Source organism: Megascapheus bottae, chromosome 4 (genome assembly GCF_031878675.1).
Source record: "Megascapheus bottae isolate mThoBot1 chromosome 4, mThoBot2.hap1, whole genome shotgun sequence".
Lineage (NCBI taxonomy): Eukaryota > Metazoa > Chordata > Mammalia > Rodentia > Geomyidae > Megascapheus > Megascapheus bottae.
The window spans coordinates 40954496-40971739 of record NC_143512.1 but is presented as its reverse complement, the minus strand read 5'-3'; the positions used below and the strand labels follow the sequence as shown (position 1 = coordinate 40971739).

The window sequence follows — 17244 nt, the reverse complement described above, 5'->3', positions numbered from 1 at the left end:
CCTTTAGGAAAGGTGCACATTACATTGTAACATTGGAGCAAATGCCATACATTCACTGTAACAGGAAAACAGTATGGACCGTATTTTCACAATGTCCGAAGTGGTCCTCTTTCACCTTGTACTATATCTCTCTTCAGGTGCCTTTCACTGTAACTATGCTCTGTGGACAATAGTCAAATCCACAGAGACATGGATCTGATTACCAGCTGTCAAATGATAGGGGCAGAGGGCAACTGGAGATACCTACTAAGGAGTAGATTAGCAGGTTAGATTTGGAGGAGACCCCATTGAAGAGGACATGGCAGAGAGAGAGAAACACCAAGGTCCAGGGGAGAATGTAGGTAAGTCTAGGAGACACATCGGGTCAGGTGGAATGAGGACACCCCTGGAATGCAGATAAGGAAACAGCTCTTAAGCCTTTTCCACACCATCAAAATGTAAGCCATGGTCTAAAAAGAAATGGTGAGTCAATACAATCCATAAATCCTTGTTACCTACACAAAACCTGTCCTTATCTCCCCATTCATGTGGCAGAAGCAGCAGCAGAGTTGTTCCCCTGCCCTGGTCAGCTGGCCACCATGTCTCCCTTATTCCAGCAGTGTCCTAGCGATGCTGCTCTCAGACAACTGGTCAATGTACTAAATGTACCTTACAAATTTCACTGTATCACCTAGGAATTAAAGCCCAATAAAACACCAAAAAATAAAAAGTAGGTCATCTAGAAAATGAAGCTATTCCCTACCTATAATTTAATCCCTAGAAACTCAACAGCCATTCTACCCTGAGAGGAAAACTCTCAGACAACAATGAGCTTGCCATTTAATTTTGGCCATAAACACACAACAACTGTGAAAATAGAAAGGGAGAAATTAGTACACTGTTAAATAATTACCAAAGATTTAAATCATCTCACAATGAAATTCAGTGTAATTCTGTTTAGTCTTGCTCCTGTACTTTTGTCAGATACTCTGACAAATTCCTTGGCTAGAGACAGCCAGGGCACTCTCCCTTCCCCAAAGCACCCGCAGCTCATGCTGGAGCTAGGTAACCAGACCACTGGAGATAATGCACTGGCCACCCGTGATTATGGCTTGCTTTCACAGAACTTGTACCTGTTTGGAAGCCTGGCAATGTGGAGGACATTGGAGTCATGTGCAGTTTTCTGGTAGGCAATCACACGCTTCATTTGAAGGTTATATACATATAAACCCCTTCCAACTGCAGCAAATACATTCTGTGGGGAAAAGTTCCGAAATGGACATAAAACTAGTATTTATGACCACCTTATCAGAGATTTCCAGCATATATGACATCAGAAAGCCACGTTATCTTCCCTATTCCTAGCCTTCAGCCACAACTACTCGACTGCTCTTTCCCTCTTTTTTTTTTTTTTTTAAAAAAAGGGGTTTCAATTCAACAAATCAATTTATAAGTACAAGGCATCTTGATCCCTTCCATCATTCTCTCTCAACTTCCCATGTAGCTGGGAATATTTAAAAAGGAAAAGGAGAATAATGAGGGGTGACACTGGTCAAGATGCATTGTATTCACAAATTGGCATGTTGAAATTGAAAGCATTTTGTGCAACTACTTAAGGATAACGTTAAAAAGAAAATGCCACTGGGCGCAGTGGCTCACACCTGTAATCCTAGCTACTCAAGAGTCTGAGATCTGAGGATGGCAGTTCAAAGCCAGCCCAGCCACCAAAGACCTGAGACTCTTATCTCCAATTAACCACTAGAAACTGGAAGTGGTACTGTGTCCCAAAGAGTAGAGCAGTAGCCTTGAGCTGAAGAGCTCAGGGACAGCATCCACACCCAGAGATCAAGTCCTATGACTGATCAAAAAGAAAAAGAAAGAAAATCCCAAATCCACCAAAGAATAAAAGATAAAAGAAAACACTAGCAGATCATTCAAACAATCAAATAAAAAGACTTTGAAGGCAATATTTGCTCAACACACACAGCAATGTGAGGTAAAAAGAACCTATAGGTGGAAAAAAAAAGAAAATTAGGTGAAACAGCAATGTTTTATCAAGAATTCCTAGCAATTAATGAAAACAAAAAATTTAAAAACTAAAAGGAATACAAAATAAAAAACTTTTTAGGTATTTTTTACAAGTGTAAAGAAGGAAATAGGGGGAGGGATATGAGGACAAAAACATGAGAAGGGGTATCAATGTATGAGACATAATCTACCTACTATCTGGTGAATATAACTATAACTCCTCTATACATTACCATCACAACAAAAAATAATAACAAAGGATATCAAATTAAATCTATGTGAAATTACAAAGGGTCTAAGTAATCCAGTTTATGTCATTTCTTTTTTTTTTTTTTTTGTCAGTTGTGGGGCTTGAACTCTGGGCCTTGGCATTGTGCCTGAGCTCTTCTGATCAAGGCTACCACCCTACCCCTTGAGCCATAGAACCATTTCTCAGTATATATCATTTCTGAGGTCTTGATTTTTATATTTAACTTTTTTCAAATACAATTGGGATACATAGAAACAATTTTTTGGATATAAATGAACTTTAAAATCCAATTATTATCCTTTTGTTTTAGTTCTAATTTTTGTTTTGTTTTGGGAAAGTGGGACAGGGAAGATAAAAAAAAAAAGTTCTCTATCTCCAGAACAAAACTATTGAAAATTTTATTAAAAACAATAGCATGGGGGCCAGGAGTTTGGCCTAGTGTTTAAAGCGCTTGCCTAGCATGCATGAAGACCTGAGTTCGATTCCTTGGTACCACATACATAGAAACAAGCCGGAAGTGGTGCTGAGGCTCAAGTGGTAGAGCTCTAGCCTTGAGAAAGTCCAAGGGCAGTGCTCAGGCCCTGACCTCAAGCCCAGGACTGGCAAAAACAACAACAACAACAACAACAACAAAAAAACAATAGCATGGGAGCTGGGAGTTTAGCCTAGTGGTAGATTGCTTGCCTAACATCCAAGAAGACCCAGGTTCAATTCCTTGGTACCACATACATAGAAAAAAAGCCAGAAATGATGCTGTGGCTCAAGTTGTAGAGCTCTAGCCTTGAGAAAGCCCAAGAGCAGTGCCTAGATCCTGAGTTCAAGGCCCAGGACTGGAAGAAGAAAAAAACAGTATGCACACAATTTGAATTTCTCTCTCTCTCTCTCTCTCTCTCTCTCTCTCTCTCTCTCTCTCTCTCTCTCTCTCTCTCTCTCTCTCTCTTTCCTTCTTCCTTTCTTTTTGATTGTAAGGTCTGAACTCTGGGCCTAGGCATTGTCCCTGAGGTCTTCAGCTCAGGGCTAAGGCTCACCACTTTCCAAAGTGCCACTTCCTATTTTCTGGTGTTTAATTGGAAATAAGAGTCTCATGGACTTTCAGTCTAGGCTGTCTTTGAACCATGATCCTTAGATCTCAGCCTCTGAATACCTAGGATTACAGGTGTGAGCCACTGGCACTGGCTACAATTAGAATTTTTAAACATGATAGAAAGGCACAAAAGACATTGAAAGAAAAACTTCTCGCATCCACTCTCCTAAAAGGATCTGAACATTTATTTCTTTGTGCTTTTATTTTTAAGAGTAACTCCCCCTTAAAGAAGTTTTCTGACTCCCTGAGGCTAAATGAAGAGAGCTGTTCAGACTGGAACTCAGTTTAAGCAATTTGTTGGTATTAATCTGTTTTACTAGCCTTTGTGCTTCAAAAACCTAAAGGACAAAGATCAAGCATTCTCACCTAATTATCTTCACTAATGTGCCAGAGGTCTGAAAGAACATTCCCTACCATTTCCTTTTTTTCTCTCTAGGAAATATTCCAGAATCTTCCAGAAAATTCTGTCCTAACTGGTATTTCTTAAAACAACCTATTCCCATGGAATCACTTATTCCAACCCAAAATTTCAATGGTTTCTGAATCTGTGGCCATGTAATCACTTCCATGCTACCAGATTAGGAGCAAAGATTAAACTCCTCTTCAATCTAAACTGTATAATCTCCACATCACATCAGACTATTTAAAGCCCAACTGTTAAACCAATGGTAACTTTTGTTTTGGGTCCATCATGGGATTAAGCTTTAAAATTCATAAATTGGATTTATTTTAAAAACTGTAGAAAAAAATATTCTTACCTCTTCATCACATGTGAAATGATGAATAGAAATGTCACGTGGTTTCTGAGAGAGTCTGATCTCTTGCTGAGTGTCCATCTGTGGGGATGGGTCCCAGAAGTTGCACTCGTAGGCCTGCACCGTCCAGTCTAGGAGATCCCAGATGATCAGTTCTCCAACATGGGAGCCAGTGACAAAACTCACATCTAGGCAGAGTTCACATATGCTTCATTATTATCATTTTCCTAGGCTGTAAGTAAAAACGGATAAATGGCCTAGCACTGATGCTCTATGAAATCACAGTACTCAGAACAATGAGATATGTAGACAAGCCAAACAAAGCTACTAATGAAACCCTAAAGAGATCAGAAATAGACTTGTATTTTCTAAGTTATATGACATTGCACTTCACTCAGTAACATTTAGTCAAGTTTTAGGGTAATGAAAAACAAAAGAGCCTTACTTGGATCATATACCAAAAGAAGTCTCAAATAGATAAAATCATAAAAAGCACTTAAAAGACTAAGGAAAATGAAGAAAAATTCATGTATTGGTAGGAGAAGCAAAGTAAGTATGAGGCAAGATCCAAGTAAACCTGGGCTTGACAAAAAATTATACACTTAAATAATAAAGTGCTAAGGATACATTGTAATATGGATTTCAAGCAGAATTATATACATGATACATAAAGCGTATCAGAAATCACTAAAAAGGAAATAATGAAAGATAATGAAACCAGCAGTTGGGGAAAAAGCAGGCAAAGGAACTGAACAGGAATTTTTTCAAAATACAAGTGGTGATTAAATGTGTGAATAATTTGACTATTTTAACAAATAAGTCTAAAAGTCATATCATCCATTTCTTCACTTACAGACTTAGAAATTTATAGATTTATAAACTTAAATACACTTTATATACTATGTAAAATAGAAAATAACCAATATTGGCAAAGCATAGGGCATTAGCCTTCTACATACTGCTGTATCTTCCTATACATTACTGTAAACTGGTCCAACCTTTTTAAATATTAATTAAGTCACAAAAAAGTAAACATACTGATCCACAAATTCCACTTCTATGATTATATTCTGAGGGAAATGCATAAAAAACATATGCATAGCATTGCTAGATAGATCTGAAAATGTTGGAGATAAAACATCTGACTGGGGACTGAATAAGACATCTAAAAAAATTCTTGAAAATTACATTGTAAAAATACACTTATATCAATATGTGTATATCATACTGTCAAAAACAAGCCATTATGTATATGTACACATACACACAAGCACACACACGCATGCACAAGCACACACACACACACATACCCTGCACAAGAGAAACACAGAAGGATATGGATTGGTCTTTTTTTCTCTGGTGGTGCTGGCCAGGATTATGCCCTGAGTTAAGCCATTCCCTAGTGCGGCCTGGCCTCGAGCCACAATCCTTCCAACTATGCTTCCTTCAGAATTGAGATTACATGTGTGAATCACACTCTGATCCTCCCGGTTCCCTCCTGAGTGACTGGAGTCACAGGGGTGAGTCACCAAGCCTGGCCTATGGACTAGTTCTTAATACGAGATCATGGCATGATTTTTTTCATATATTTTTATTAATAATTTTCAATTAATTAATAGAAGGGTTACATTATATTCACCAGATAGAAGGTGCATTACTTCACAAACATTGATACCCTTTCTCATGTCTTGGTCCCCATTTCCTTCCCCCCACCCCCACCCCTCATCTTGTTTTCCCCCTTCCCTATCCAATTTCAAATAACCAAATACGCATATATCCAATATATCAGATAACAAAGTGAGATACTGTAACAATATGAGATAACCAAGGGACAGCAAAAGAGATGAGAGATAATATAGTATATTAAGGACAACAATCACTCATTATGTGGCTTTTGTTTCTATATCCTAGAGGTCCTTTCATTTAGCGTCATACTATCTGGCCTTATGTATCTAGGTTTTGTTCAATTGTAAATCTCTGCTAGGAGAGCCCAAGGTTTCTACTGATTATGACAAATGAGGGAAACCATTGAGCCTATGTTCCTTTGAGTCTGGCTTACTTCACTTAATATGATTTTTTTCTAAGTCTTTCCATTTCCTAACAAATGGAGCCATGTCATTCTTTCTGACAGCAGCATAGAATTCCATTGTGTATAAATACCAGATCTTGTTGATCCACTCATCAACTGAGGGACATCTGGATTGGTTCCATATCTTTGCTATAGTAAATAGTGCTGCAATGAACATCGTTGTGCTAGTGGATTTAGTATGCCCTTGTTTCTGGACGATTGGGTAAATGCCAAGTAGTGGAATTGCTGCGTTATAGGGGGCTCTATGTTTAGTCTTTTGAGGAACTGTCATGGCATGATTTTAAACTCTATTTTTGGTGTGTACTTATTACTGGGGCTTGAACTTTGAGCCTGAGCACTGAGCTCTGATCCAGAGCTTTTTTTGGGGGGGAGGGGACGGTCAGTCGTGGGGCTTGAACTCTGGGCCTGGGTGCTGTCCCTGAGCTTTTCAGCTCAAGGATAGCACCCTATCCCTTGAGATACAGCCACTTCCAGTTTTCTGGTGGTTAATTGGAGATAAGAGTCTCATGGTCTTTGGTGGCTGAACTGGCTATGAACTGCGATCCTCACATCTCAGCCTCCTGAGTAGCTAGGATTACAGACAGGAGTGAGCTACTGGCACCCAGCTCCCAAAGCTCTTTTGCTAAGAGTCTGTTGGACTTTTCCTGCCTAGCTGGCTTTGAACCACTGCCTCAGATCTCAGCCTCCTGAATAGCTAGAATTACAGGTGTGAGCCACCAGCACCCAGCTAAGTTTAACTCTTTTTATGTTTCTTACTATTTTTAATTACTCTGTATAGCTTATATAATAATATTTTTTTCTTTTTCTTTTTTTGCCAGTCCTGAGCTTGAGCTTAGGGCCTGAGCCCTGTCCTTGGACTTTCTCAAGGCTAGAGCTCTACTACTTGAGCCTCAGCACCACTTCCAGCTTTTTTCTATGTATGTGGTACTGAGAAATCAAACCCAGGTCTTTGTGCATGGTAGGCAAGCCCTCTACCATTAGGCCAAATTCCTGGCCCAATAATATTTTCTAAAACGCCTGAGCAGATGAAATTAGCAGGCCAAGATCCTTTTTACATTTAATTGAAAAGGTATTAACTACTAGATTAAAAATTATATGAGTCTTTAAAATAATTCTTATACATATTTAAAGCAAGACACAGACCAATATTTGAATCCAGAAAGCCAGTTTTGGATCTATCTGTTATTAGCCACATGATTGTAAGAAAACCACTCAACCTTTCTTTGTATTCCTTATATATTAAATGAAGATTATTACAGAAGTCAAACTAATAAGTCCATTAAGTTTTTAAAATGTTGTCTTTGAGTCTCTGCTATTAAGTAACTGGTATTATTCTGAATTAATGACATTAAAACCTGTAATGACTTGCAATTTAGGACTATATAGATGGGTAATTATGACTTAGTTATTCCATTTATCAAATAAACCAGCAGGACAGAAATCTCTAATAACCAGATGAACAATCTTTTAGAAATAAAGAATTGCTAACAATCATACATGTAAACACTATTTTGTCTTGGTTCCAAGACCATAAAAGGTAGCTTATTAATTTAATTTCTACATTTTTATAGTTTATTTGTGAAGAAAGTTCACTTCTCAGAAGAGAAACAACTTTCTAATTTCAATATAGTACTTTCAAATTTAAAGCAATAATAATCTTTCCATGTTTCTCTTCCATCTTTTTTTTTTTTGTGCCAGTCCTGGGCTTGGGCTCAGGGCCTGAGCACTGTCTTTGGACTTTCTACCACCTGAGCCTCAGCACCACTTCCAGCTTTTTTCTATGTATGTGGTACCGAGGAATCGAACCCGGGTCTTCGTGCATGCTAGGCAAGCACGCTACCACTAGGCCAAACTCCCGGCCCCTCTCTTCCATCTTTATCCTTCTTTTTTCCAACTTCACTCAAACTCTGGGTTTGTAACACAGAGTTAAGTACTGAGACCACACAATTTCTTACCTTGCCTTAGCCCTTTAAGGGCCTTTGTTCCTTCATGCACAGAAGCACAGCACTATAATACTGTTTGGAATTTTTCACTAAAAGCAAGTACTGGCATTCATCTACTTCAACAGTATAAATTATTTACATTTCCAGATAATTAATTCAAAATGTTTCACACCAAAAGCTTCAATGGTGTTTTACTAGTTGGATGTATTGTCAACTTGTAAGTATCAAGCCACTTACAAAAAAATCTCACCTGACATCTATGGATGCCTCCCCTAAGTATAATGCTTTGTGATTGCTGCAACATACTGTTGGCACAAAACAAGAACAGAAATAAAGAAGTGCCTCCAGAAGAGGATATGTGGTCATTTTATTGTATCTACTTAGGAAACCTGCCTTGGCATTCAGGTTTTTTTTCAGCAAACTTGCAATCTACTCTCCATGTTGTGACCCTAAGGCCACTCACTAAACATGCCCTTTTGCTGTGATGCAGGAACCAGTCCCTGACCACATCCTTCATTGCTAATGGGTAAGAACAAAAAGGGGCAGAAATGGAGCAGGGAATTATATAGCACAATCACATTGGTATTATCAAAATCTGCAGCATCACTGACAAGATTAGACTGTTAGCAAATGTTTTTCAAATTTTGCCCAGACGACCTGGCCATGAATGATTCCTAAGTATGCTTATTTATTCTCTGTAATATAGTTTATATAGTTCTATGGGCTTTTTTGTCATTTCCTTTCTTTGTGTGTGTGGGAGGAGGGGCAGTAATGTAGGGTTTGAACTCAGAGCTTCCCATTTATTAGGCAGGTATTATATCATTTGAGCCATACCCCAGCCCCTTTTTGCTTTGGTTAATTTTTAGGCATGGTTTCATCCTTTTTGACTAGAGCCAGACTCAGATTTCTAGTTTCCTACCTATGCCCCTGCATAGACAGGATTAAATATATGACTATCACACCTAGTTTGTTGAAGTTTTGCTAACTTTTTCACCAAGGTAGCCTTGAACCATTATTCTCCCAATCTCTCTTCATCTTTCTCCATTAACATTTTTTCTTTAGCATTCCATTTTTCTGCCTCTGAGAATCTGGTAGCGAGCCAGATGTAGCACATACTTTTAATCCGACATTGGAAATGTATGGGCAAAAGGATCATGATTTCTAGATCAGCCTTAGCGTGTGCTCCCGTGTAAGAGAAGGGGGAAAGAAGTAGAGGGAGGGAGAGAGGGAGAGAGATATAGAGAAGAACCTGGTAAAGAAATATTGACGAACATGTAAGAAGCCTTCGACTGGGGGTATAGCTCAATGGTGAGCACATGCACAGTGTGTGCTGGATTTGTTCCTCAGCATCACACACAGACACAACAGACACAATACACACACACACACACACACACACACACACACACACACACACACACACACACACTGGATTTGTTCCTCAGCATAACACACAGACACAACAGACACAATACACACACACACACACACACACACACACACACACACACACACACTGGATTTGTTCCTCAGCATAACACACAGACACAACAGACACAATACACACACACACACACACACACACACACACACACACACACACACACACGAGATTATAGAGGACCATGAAGGCTATCTTGAGAACATCCCATCATCTTCATTTAAGTAATTATGCTGGTTCGATGGCACTGCTGGAGCAAAACAACTAAACAGGCATGACTGGTATAATGGGCCTCCACAGTCATGCTTTTCTCAGCAGTGGCAAAGACTTGGGGCTATGACTCACTATTACCAACGAGCTTCAAATGGCTTTCCATGTAAGAACTTGTCTTTCCAGACGCCATGTCAAGCCATCGCTCTACAGGGAAAGAGCTCCCAGAGACAAATGATATATGGCCAACCATTGTTATTTCTACCACCACAATCTGGTGCTACAAAAGATACATGGCTGAGTTTATAAAAAGATAGCTAGAATGCTTCCCTAGCATGCACGAAACCCTGGGTTCAATTGTTTGGTACCACACATACAGAAAAAGCCAGAAGTGGTGCTGTAGCTCAAGTGGTAAAAGCTGTAGCCTTGAGAAAAGCCCAAGGGCAGTGCCCAGGCCCTGAGTTCAAGCCCCAGGACTGGCAAAACAAACAAACCAAACAGCTGTCCTAGGCCTCATGCCCATGAGGGGTGCTGACCAATGCTCCTATTGCATGGCATTAGAAGACTGCTGACTTTCCACCACAGCAGTCCTCTCATCTGACTTGTTTCCAGACCACCAAAAGAACCCTGATGATGGAACATGTCACTCTTACTTGACAGTGAACGAGCTAAACGCTGAGATCTGTGGTTTGTGATCCTGACATTCCATTTGATGTCCAACTCAGCTTACAGATAACATGCCAAAATTATTTACAGAGCCAAATAAGGTATCTGGAAAATCAGAGTGAATAACAAGGACAGACATGATCCATTTTCATTAGAACTTTGTTTGCCTTTGAGTCTTTGATCATGATTACAATTAGCTGAAATCTTGCTCATTCTACTTTAAATACTATGAAATATGATACTATATGTTCAACAAGACAAAAGTGCTTAACTATTTCCAATCTTCTCTACAAGAAGAACTAGCCAGAATCATTCCTAAGAAGTCCAGAGTTCTCTGAGGTATTGGGTTTTCAGCCTATCAGGTTCCTCCCATAGCTACCAAGTGATACCTGGAGAGTTACGCCATACCTGATGTTGGTGGCTAAGTCTTAGCCCTGCCAGTACATGACATCTATTCAGCTTTGCTGGCTAAAAGCTTAAGAGTAAAAGACAGTAACACTAATATAAACTATTATTTTATTAACAGTCTATTCTAGACTCTGGGAACTAAAGAAGACTGAAGTTCAGCATAGGCTATGTTAATAAGAATGAAAGTATTCATAATATATAAGTATACAATGAACTTACCATTGATATTAATCAGTGAAAGAATATTATCCTGGTGATCAAGAAGGCGCTTAACTTCAATAACATTCCATTCCAGTGAGGCTTCTGTGGGTGCTACTAACCTAAAAATTACTAAAGACAGTATTTTGTTAAATATTCAAAAGTAAAATGATTTTCACTCAAGAAAATAAGAATTTTATGAAGTGAAAAATTCCCACCATATTAGAAATCCCATTTCCAAACAGAACCTATTCGTACTAATTTAAACTATTTCTTTCAAATATGTAACATATGTGAAATGATAAACTGAAACCCCAAGTCAGGATTCCCTTAGAACTCACTCTCCTTCCTCACCCACTATCAAATACTAAAGTCTCTAATTAGTCTCTCCATTTTGACTTGCACATTTACACAGAGGTCTAGTTTAAGAAATATAGATATTTGTGTATCTCATGTATTTTTATGCATTTATTTACATAAAATATACATAGCAGAAAGATAAACATACTTACTCAGTTCTTTGCCAACTGCTGCTGCAACACAGTTCTGAGGTATTTCAACCAAAGCACTGATCCCTTTGTAATTATATAAAACAAATAAAATTTTTTTCTCAGAGATTAAATTTAAAAAATGACATATTCAGTTTTCTGACAGTCATTTCCCATCAGGAGGGGTAGTGGGGTAGTGACAATAAGGCACATGATGCCTAGAACATTCATGCGTTCTTAAAAATAGGAAATGATAGTTACAACAGGTTTCTGGGGCTTTTTAAAGACATTAATGGTAGGAAATGCCCTTTGAGTGCTTTCAAAGTGGTAAAATATATGTTCAGCCTAACCACATATTTGCCAGGATGTCTTCTAATAATACCATTAACTATTATAACATTATTAGCTCAGAGATGTAAAATTAGGGGTTTAGAAAGAAAAAAGTCTGACCATACTCATGTTTACTCAATGAGCAAATGTGATATCTGGTTTTCACACTGTTTGAGGGCACATAACTCTTAAAATCCTTTGATTCTTCAAAGATGGTGTCTTTTTGTATCATAATAAGGATGATTGGGTGCTGGCTGAACCTAAGAAACCAGTCATGTGGGAACTGAAAAAATCAGGATTAAAAGGCTGAGACTTTCAGCCCCAGCCCTTGACCTTCAGGGAGTAGAGAGAAGATGAAAGCTGATCATCAAGATTAGTGATTTAATCAACTATACCTAGGTAACAAACTCTCCATTAAAAAAAAAAACAAACACAGAGCTGGGCACAGTGGCTCACACCTGTAATCCTAGCTACTCAGGAGGCTGAGATTTGAGAATCTCGGTTCAAAGCCAGCCCAGGCACTAAAGACCATTAGATTCTTATCTCCAATTAACCACTAGAAAACTAGAAGTGGTGCTGTGGCTCAAAGGGTAGGGCAGTGGCCATGACCTGAAGAGCTCAGGACAATGTCCAGGCCCAGAGTTTAAGCCCCAGGACCCCCACCCCCACATTCCCCTCCATACACAAAGAAAGAAAAGAAAAAGAAAAAAGACAGCTGGGCACTGATGACTCGTGCCTATAATCCTAGTTACTCAGAAGTCTGAGATCTGAGGATCTCTGAAGTCAGCCTAAGAAGAAAATCCCAGTGAGATTCTTACCTACAATTAACCACTCAAAAACCAGAAGTAGCACTGTGGCTCAAGTGGTAGGACTCCAGTCTTGAGCACAAAGAGATTCAGGAACAGCACTCAGGCCCTGAGTTCAAGCCCCACAACAACAACAAAAAGGAACAAAAACTAAAACAAAAGGCAAACTTAAAGAACTTCCATACAGCCAAATACACAGAGGCTCCTATAAGATGGCTGACAGGATGGAAACTCCATGCCCTTCCCACCTGCCTTGCTCATTTGGATTTTTGTAATATTCTTCACAATAAATGGATGAATGGGTTTCCCTGAGATCTGTGATCCACTCTAACAAATTAAAAACAAGAAAGAGGTTTTATAAGCTAGATGCCACTGACTCATGCCTATAATCATAGCTTCTCAGGCGGCTGAGATCTGAGGAGAGTGGGTTGAAGCCAGCCTAGGCAGGAAGTCCTTGAGACTTTTATCTCAATTAACCATGAAAGGCTGAAAGTGGAACTGTGGCTCAAATGAGCACAAAACCTCAAGACTGTCCCCAGCCAGAGTTTAAGCCCCAGACTAGCAAAAGAATAAAAAAGGAAGAAGGACAGAAGGGAGGAAGGGAGGAAGGAAGAAACCTGATTTATGGTCAGTGGATCAAAAACTCAAGTAAAACAAATGGGCTTGTGAATGGAATGGCACAAGCGGGTCTAGGACAACCTGGGGTCTGAGTTCCCGACCCTGTGGAATTGAGAGCCTCTAGTAGATAGTATCAGAATGGACTTATAGGACACTCAGCTGGTGTCTGCTACAGCAGCATTGTGTATTTAAAGCATGTTGCTGAGAGTATAGAGGAAACTGAGTTTGCTATTCCTCTATTAAGACAGATAGCCAAGGAAGCGACCTCAAACAGGATGTTTATGGTCAATTAGCATATATATATATTTACAAAATTCTTTATTGAAATTTAGACTTTATGCTCTATCATTTTACTTACATATTTAAGAATCTCCCTGTTTCCTTGACTGGCCTCACACACCTGGGCCCAAGGGATCTTCTTGCCTCAGCCTCTCAGATACCAGAGACTACGACCATTCTTGAGTATAGGATTCCCAGTACAACTGAATCATGAAATGGTTTGAGGCTAACTATAACTTCTATAAGAGACGCTATAACTATCACTTTCGTCAGCAAGAACTAAAGAGTTAATATATTAGAATATATGTTAGCAAAAAAAATAGTAATAACGGCAATTAACTGTTCACTGGCCTAGCACTCATAGCTATAATCCTAGCTACTCAGGAGGCTGAAACCTGGAGGATTCAGTTTCAAAGCTAACCTGGGTAGAAAAGTCCATAAGACTCCATCTCCAATTAACCAAAAAAATGTTATAATGGAGATGTGGTTCAAGTGGAAGAATGCCAGCTGTGAGCAAGAAAAGCAAAAAAAAGAGGACCTGAATTCAAGCCTCAACACACACACTAAAAAAAAAAACAAAACCAAAAAACCCCTAGTTTACTAAAGTTAAATTTTCCCTCTAACTTATACTGTATGAATATATTTGGAAAATAGTCCAGTTGTTTACTTCTACCCTAATTTCTCCTCCTCATAGGTTTATAAACCAGTAGTGTTATATCTTCTGTTGCTGGGGAAAAAGAAGACCTGAAGGGAAAGCAGGAGTAAGTGAAGGACACAAGAGAGCAAAAGTGGGAAGGATAATTCTAAATACAGAAAATATTCAGTTAAAAATGTTCATTATGATTTTAAAATACATATCAAGTATGGCACCTGTTACCTTCAGAACTGAAATACAGTCCTCTACATGGACTCCTATATTTGTGACATCTCTATGCTAGGGTTTTGTTTGTTTTGTTTTTTTTTTTACAGTACATCAACCAGGTTCACAAATAACCTTGCCTTGTTTTCTTACCTGTATCAGAAAGGTGGCTGGTCTTACAAAGGAGATCTAATTTTCTGTTCCATACACACAAATCATTCCCACCAGAAAGCCAAACATCTAGTTTCTGAAGTACAGTTAGGCACTGCAAAATTAATTTGAAATGTACATTAGTTCAGAAATTCAAGCATTATTGTTCAGTGGTTTTAAATTATGTTCACAAGTTCTTTGAAATCCTTCCCTCCAAGTTCCTTCCCTTACAGACCTCTTGTTGCCTAAGGAGAGTGGGAACAATGGTAACAGGACAGAACTGACAGGGAAAGAGAGGTTCTGGTGGTCACACCAGAAGGCTGAAGATGGAACTGTTCTTCAAAGTGATAGAGAAAGCTGTTAGCTCTGATGTGGAGATGAGTTACCTTTAAAGCAAATGAGGGAACATTCATTTTACTACTATCTTTTCCAGAACCGGTTGACATTTTTAAAGGGCATTACTTTCTTAGAACATATATGGTCATTTCTTTCGTGTGAATCACAAGGAATCAAGTTTTATTGCTGGTCATTTTTCTAAGGTGTGGCAAACTTCCTATCATATATGCCTTAGTGAATATTTCTAAAAGAAGTCAATTTGTCACCTTAAATTATTGTGTTTGGGAACTAGGTAATAACTGACTTTACAGGCAAAGGTCAAGGAAAAACAAGTTAAAATAACATTGCTGGACTAAAATATAAAGAAAACAGATCAAATATATCACAGCCTTTCTGAAAGTAGTATCTCTTTCTGGAATTATCTACATACCAAGTCCTACCTTTCTCCTTATCTTCCTTAGTAATCAGCCTCCTCTAATATCCATCCAACTGAAACATTCTAAGACAATAATATATGTATTTCCAAAAGTCAAGTCTCAGAATCAAATGGCTATGAGCATATGTGAAAGAAATCATGTTTTAAAATCTATATAAGTAATTTCATCCAACTTAATCATGTTTTCATAAGGGGAAAACAGATTATTGAGGTGGGGAGGGAGAGAAGGAAAGTGTCAAAGGGGGTGAGTTTGATTGGAATACATTGCAAACGTGAAGATACAACAGTGAACTCAACCCCTATATAATTAATGTAAGCTAATAAAAAATTACCATAAAAACCCATGCTGGCTTAGTGTTTTACCTTTACAGTAGATTGGAAACAAGACACTCTTTGCACTTGTCGGCCAGTGTCACAATCCCATATCTAAATATATGTTAAGTAGTTGTTTCTAAATGAAATTCTTAATTATGAGGTAACATTACTAGTTAGAAATTAAAGCAAGTCTTTACATGAAACATGAAGTAGCTAGTGCTTATATTACCAAAAAATGAATTCATATAGTGAGTCATCAAGTTGATGGAATAAGTTTCCAGTATAAATATGCCTGAGATACATTTTCTTGTTAAATCACAAGGAAAATGCCAGTGTTCGAATGAAGGTCTCAGTCCTATGGGCATTAATAGTATAGCTGTCATAAATGCACTCTCCAGAACAGTCTACCATAATATAACAAGCATGAACACAGAGAATGTATACTCAGAGATACTGCATCTACTAGTTATTTCCTAAAAGGTCCTGCAATGGGCTTGGCATGACTTATTGCTTGTTGTCTTGATTTAAAAATGACACTAACAAAAAAATAACACTAACAGCACATTAATCTATTTCTGAAATAACTGCAGGACTCTCATTGCCTATCCAGGGCTAGTGTGACTTAAGGAGCTTGGCAATTTACAAATTTTTATGTTTCCTATGGAAAGAAATACGTTTTATGACATGTCTGACATGTTTTATATTAAAAATTGAAAGGAATTTAACAAACTAGTTATCCCTGTCAAGTTTAATGCTTTATTATATTCCTGTTCATTCTTTATTTTTACTATTTTGTTAGTCGTGGGGCTTGAACCCTGGGCCTGGGCATCCTGTTCATTCTTTAAATGTAGCTAATTATTATAAAGAGCTATAGCTATAGATCTCCATGTATACATGTATATATATTATCACACTGAATGAACTGCTAGCACATAAAAGTGCTCTCTCTATTTGAAAGTATAAGCATTTAATAATGAATACTGTAAGCTCTTAAGGCTCTATTGCTTGGCAATTTTTTCTTTTTTTTTGCCAGTCCTGGGCTTGAGCTCAGGGCCTGAGCACTGTCCTTGGACTTTCTCAAGGCTAGAGTTCTACCACTTGAGCCTCAGCACCATTTCCGGCTTTTTTCTATGTAGGTGGTACCGAGGAATTGAACCCGGGTTTTTGTGCATGGTAGGCAGGCACTCTACCACTAGGCCAAACCCCCGGCCCCTGCTTGGCAACTTTTTAAATGACTTTTGCTACTTAACCTAAGCAGCATACATTTAGAATTTAATTGGACAACTTGGGCACTGTTAGCTCACACCTGAAATCCTAGCTGCTAAGGAGGCTGAGATCTGAGGATTGCAATTCACAGCTAGCCCAGGCAGGAAAGTTTGTGAGAGGCATGTCCAATCAACCACTAGAAAAACAGGAAGTGGTGTAGCTCAGAGTGGTAGAATGTTAGTCTTGAGCAAAAGAACTCAGGAACAGTACCCAAGCCTGGAGTTCAAACCCCACAACCAATAACAAAATAGTTATAATAATAATTCATTTTGGTAAAAGAAACTTCCAACTAAGAATCCTAGTTTTTTTT

At 38.5% G+C, this 17244-nt stretch overlaps 1 protein-coding gene across 4 annotated transcripts in view; it reads right to left on the bottom strand.

The window, feature by feature from the left end:
* Wdr41 (WD repeat domain 41) overlaps nt 1–17244 on the bottom strand; it is a 110034-nt gene that overhangs the window by 6187 nt on the left and 86603 nt on the right. For all 4 annotated transcript variants that reach the window (XM_090331723.1, XM_090331726.1, XM_090331724.1 and 1 more), the window contains 6 exons: nt 15717–15779; nt 14585–14696; nt 11564–11626; nt 11073–11183; nt 4100–4284; nt 1113–1234 (listed from right to left, as the gene is read on the bottom strand). In XM_090331723.1, the coding sequence (XP_090187849.1) occupies nt 1113–1234; nt 4100–4284; nt 11073–11183; nt 11564–11626; nt 14585–14696; nt 15717–15779 (656 nt within the window). The remainder of the gene's footprint in view (nt 1–1112; nt 1235–4099; nt 4285–11072; nt 11184–11563; nt 11627–14584; nt 14697–15716; nt 15780–17244) is intronic.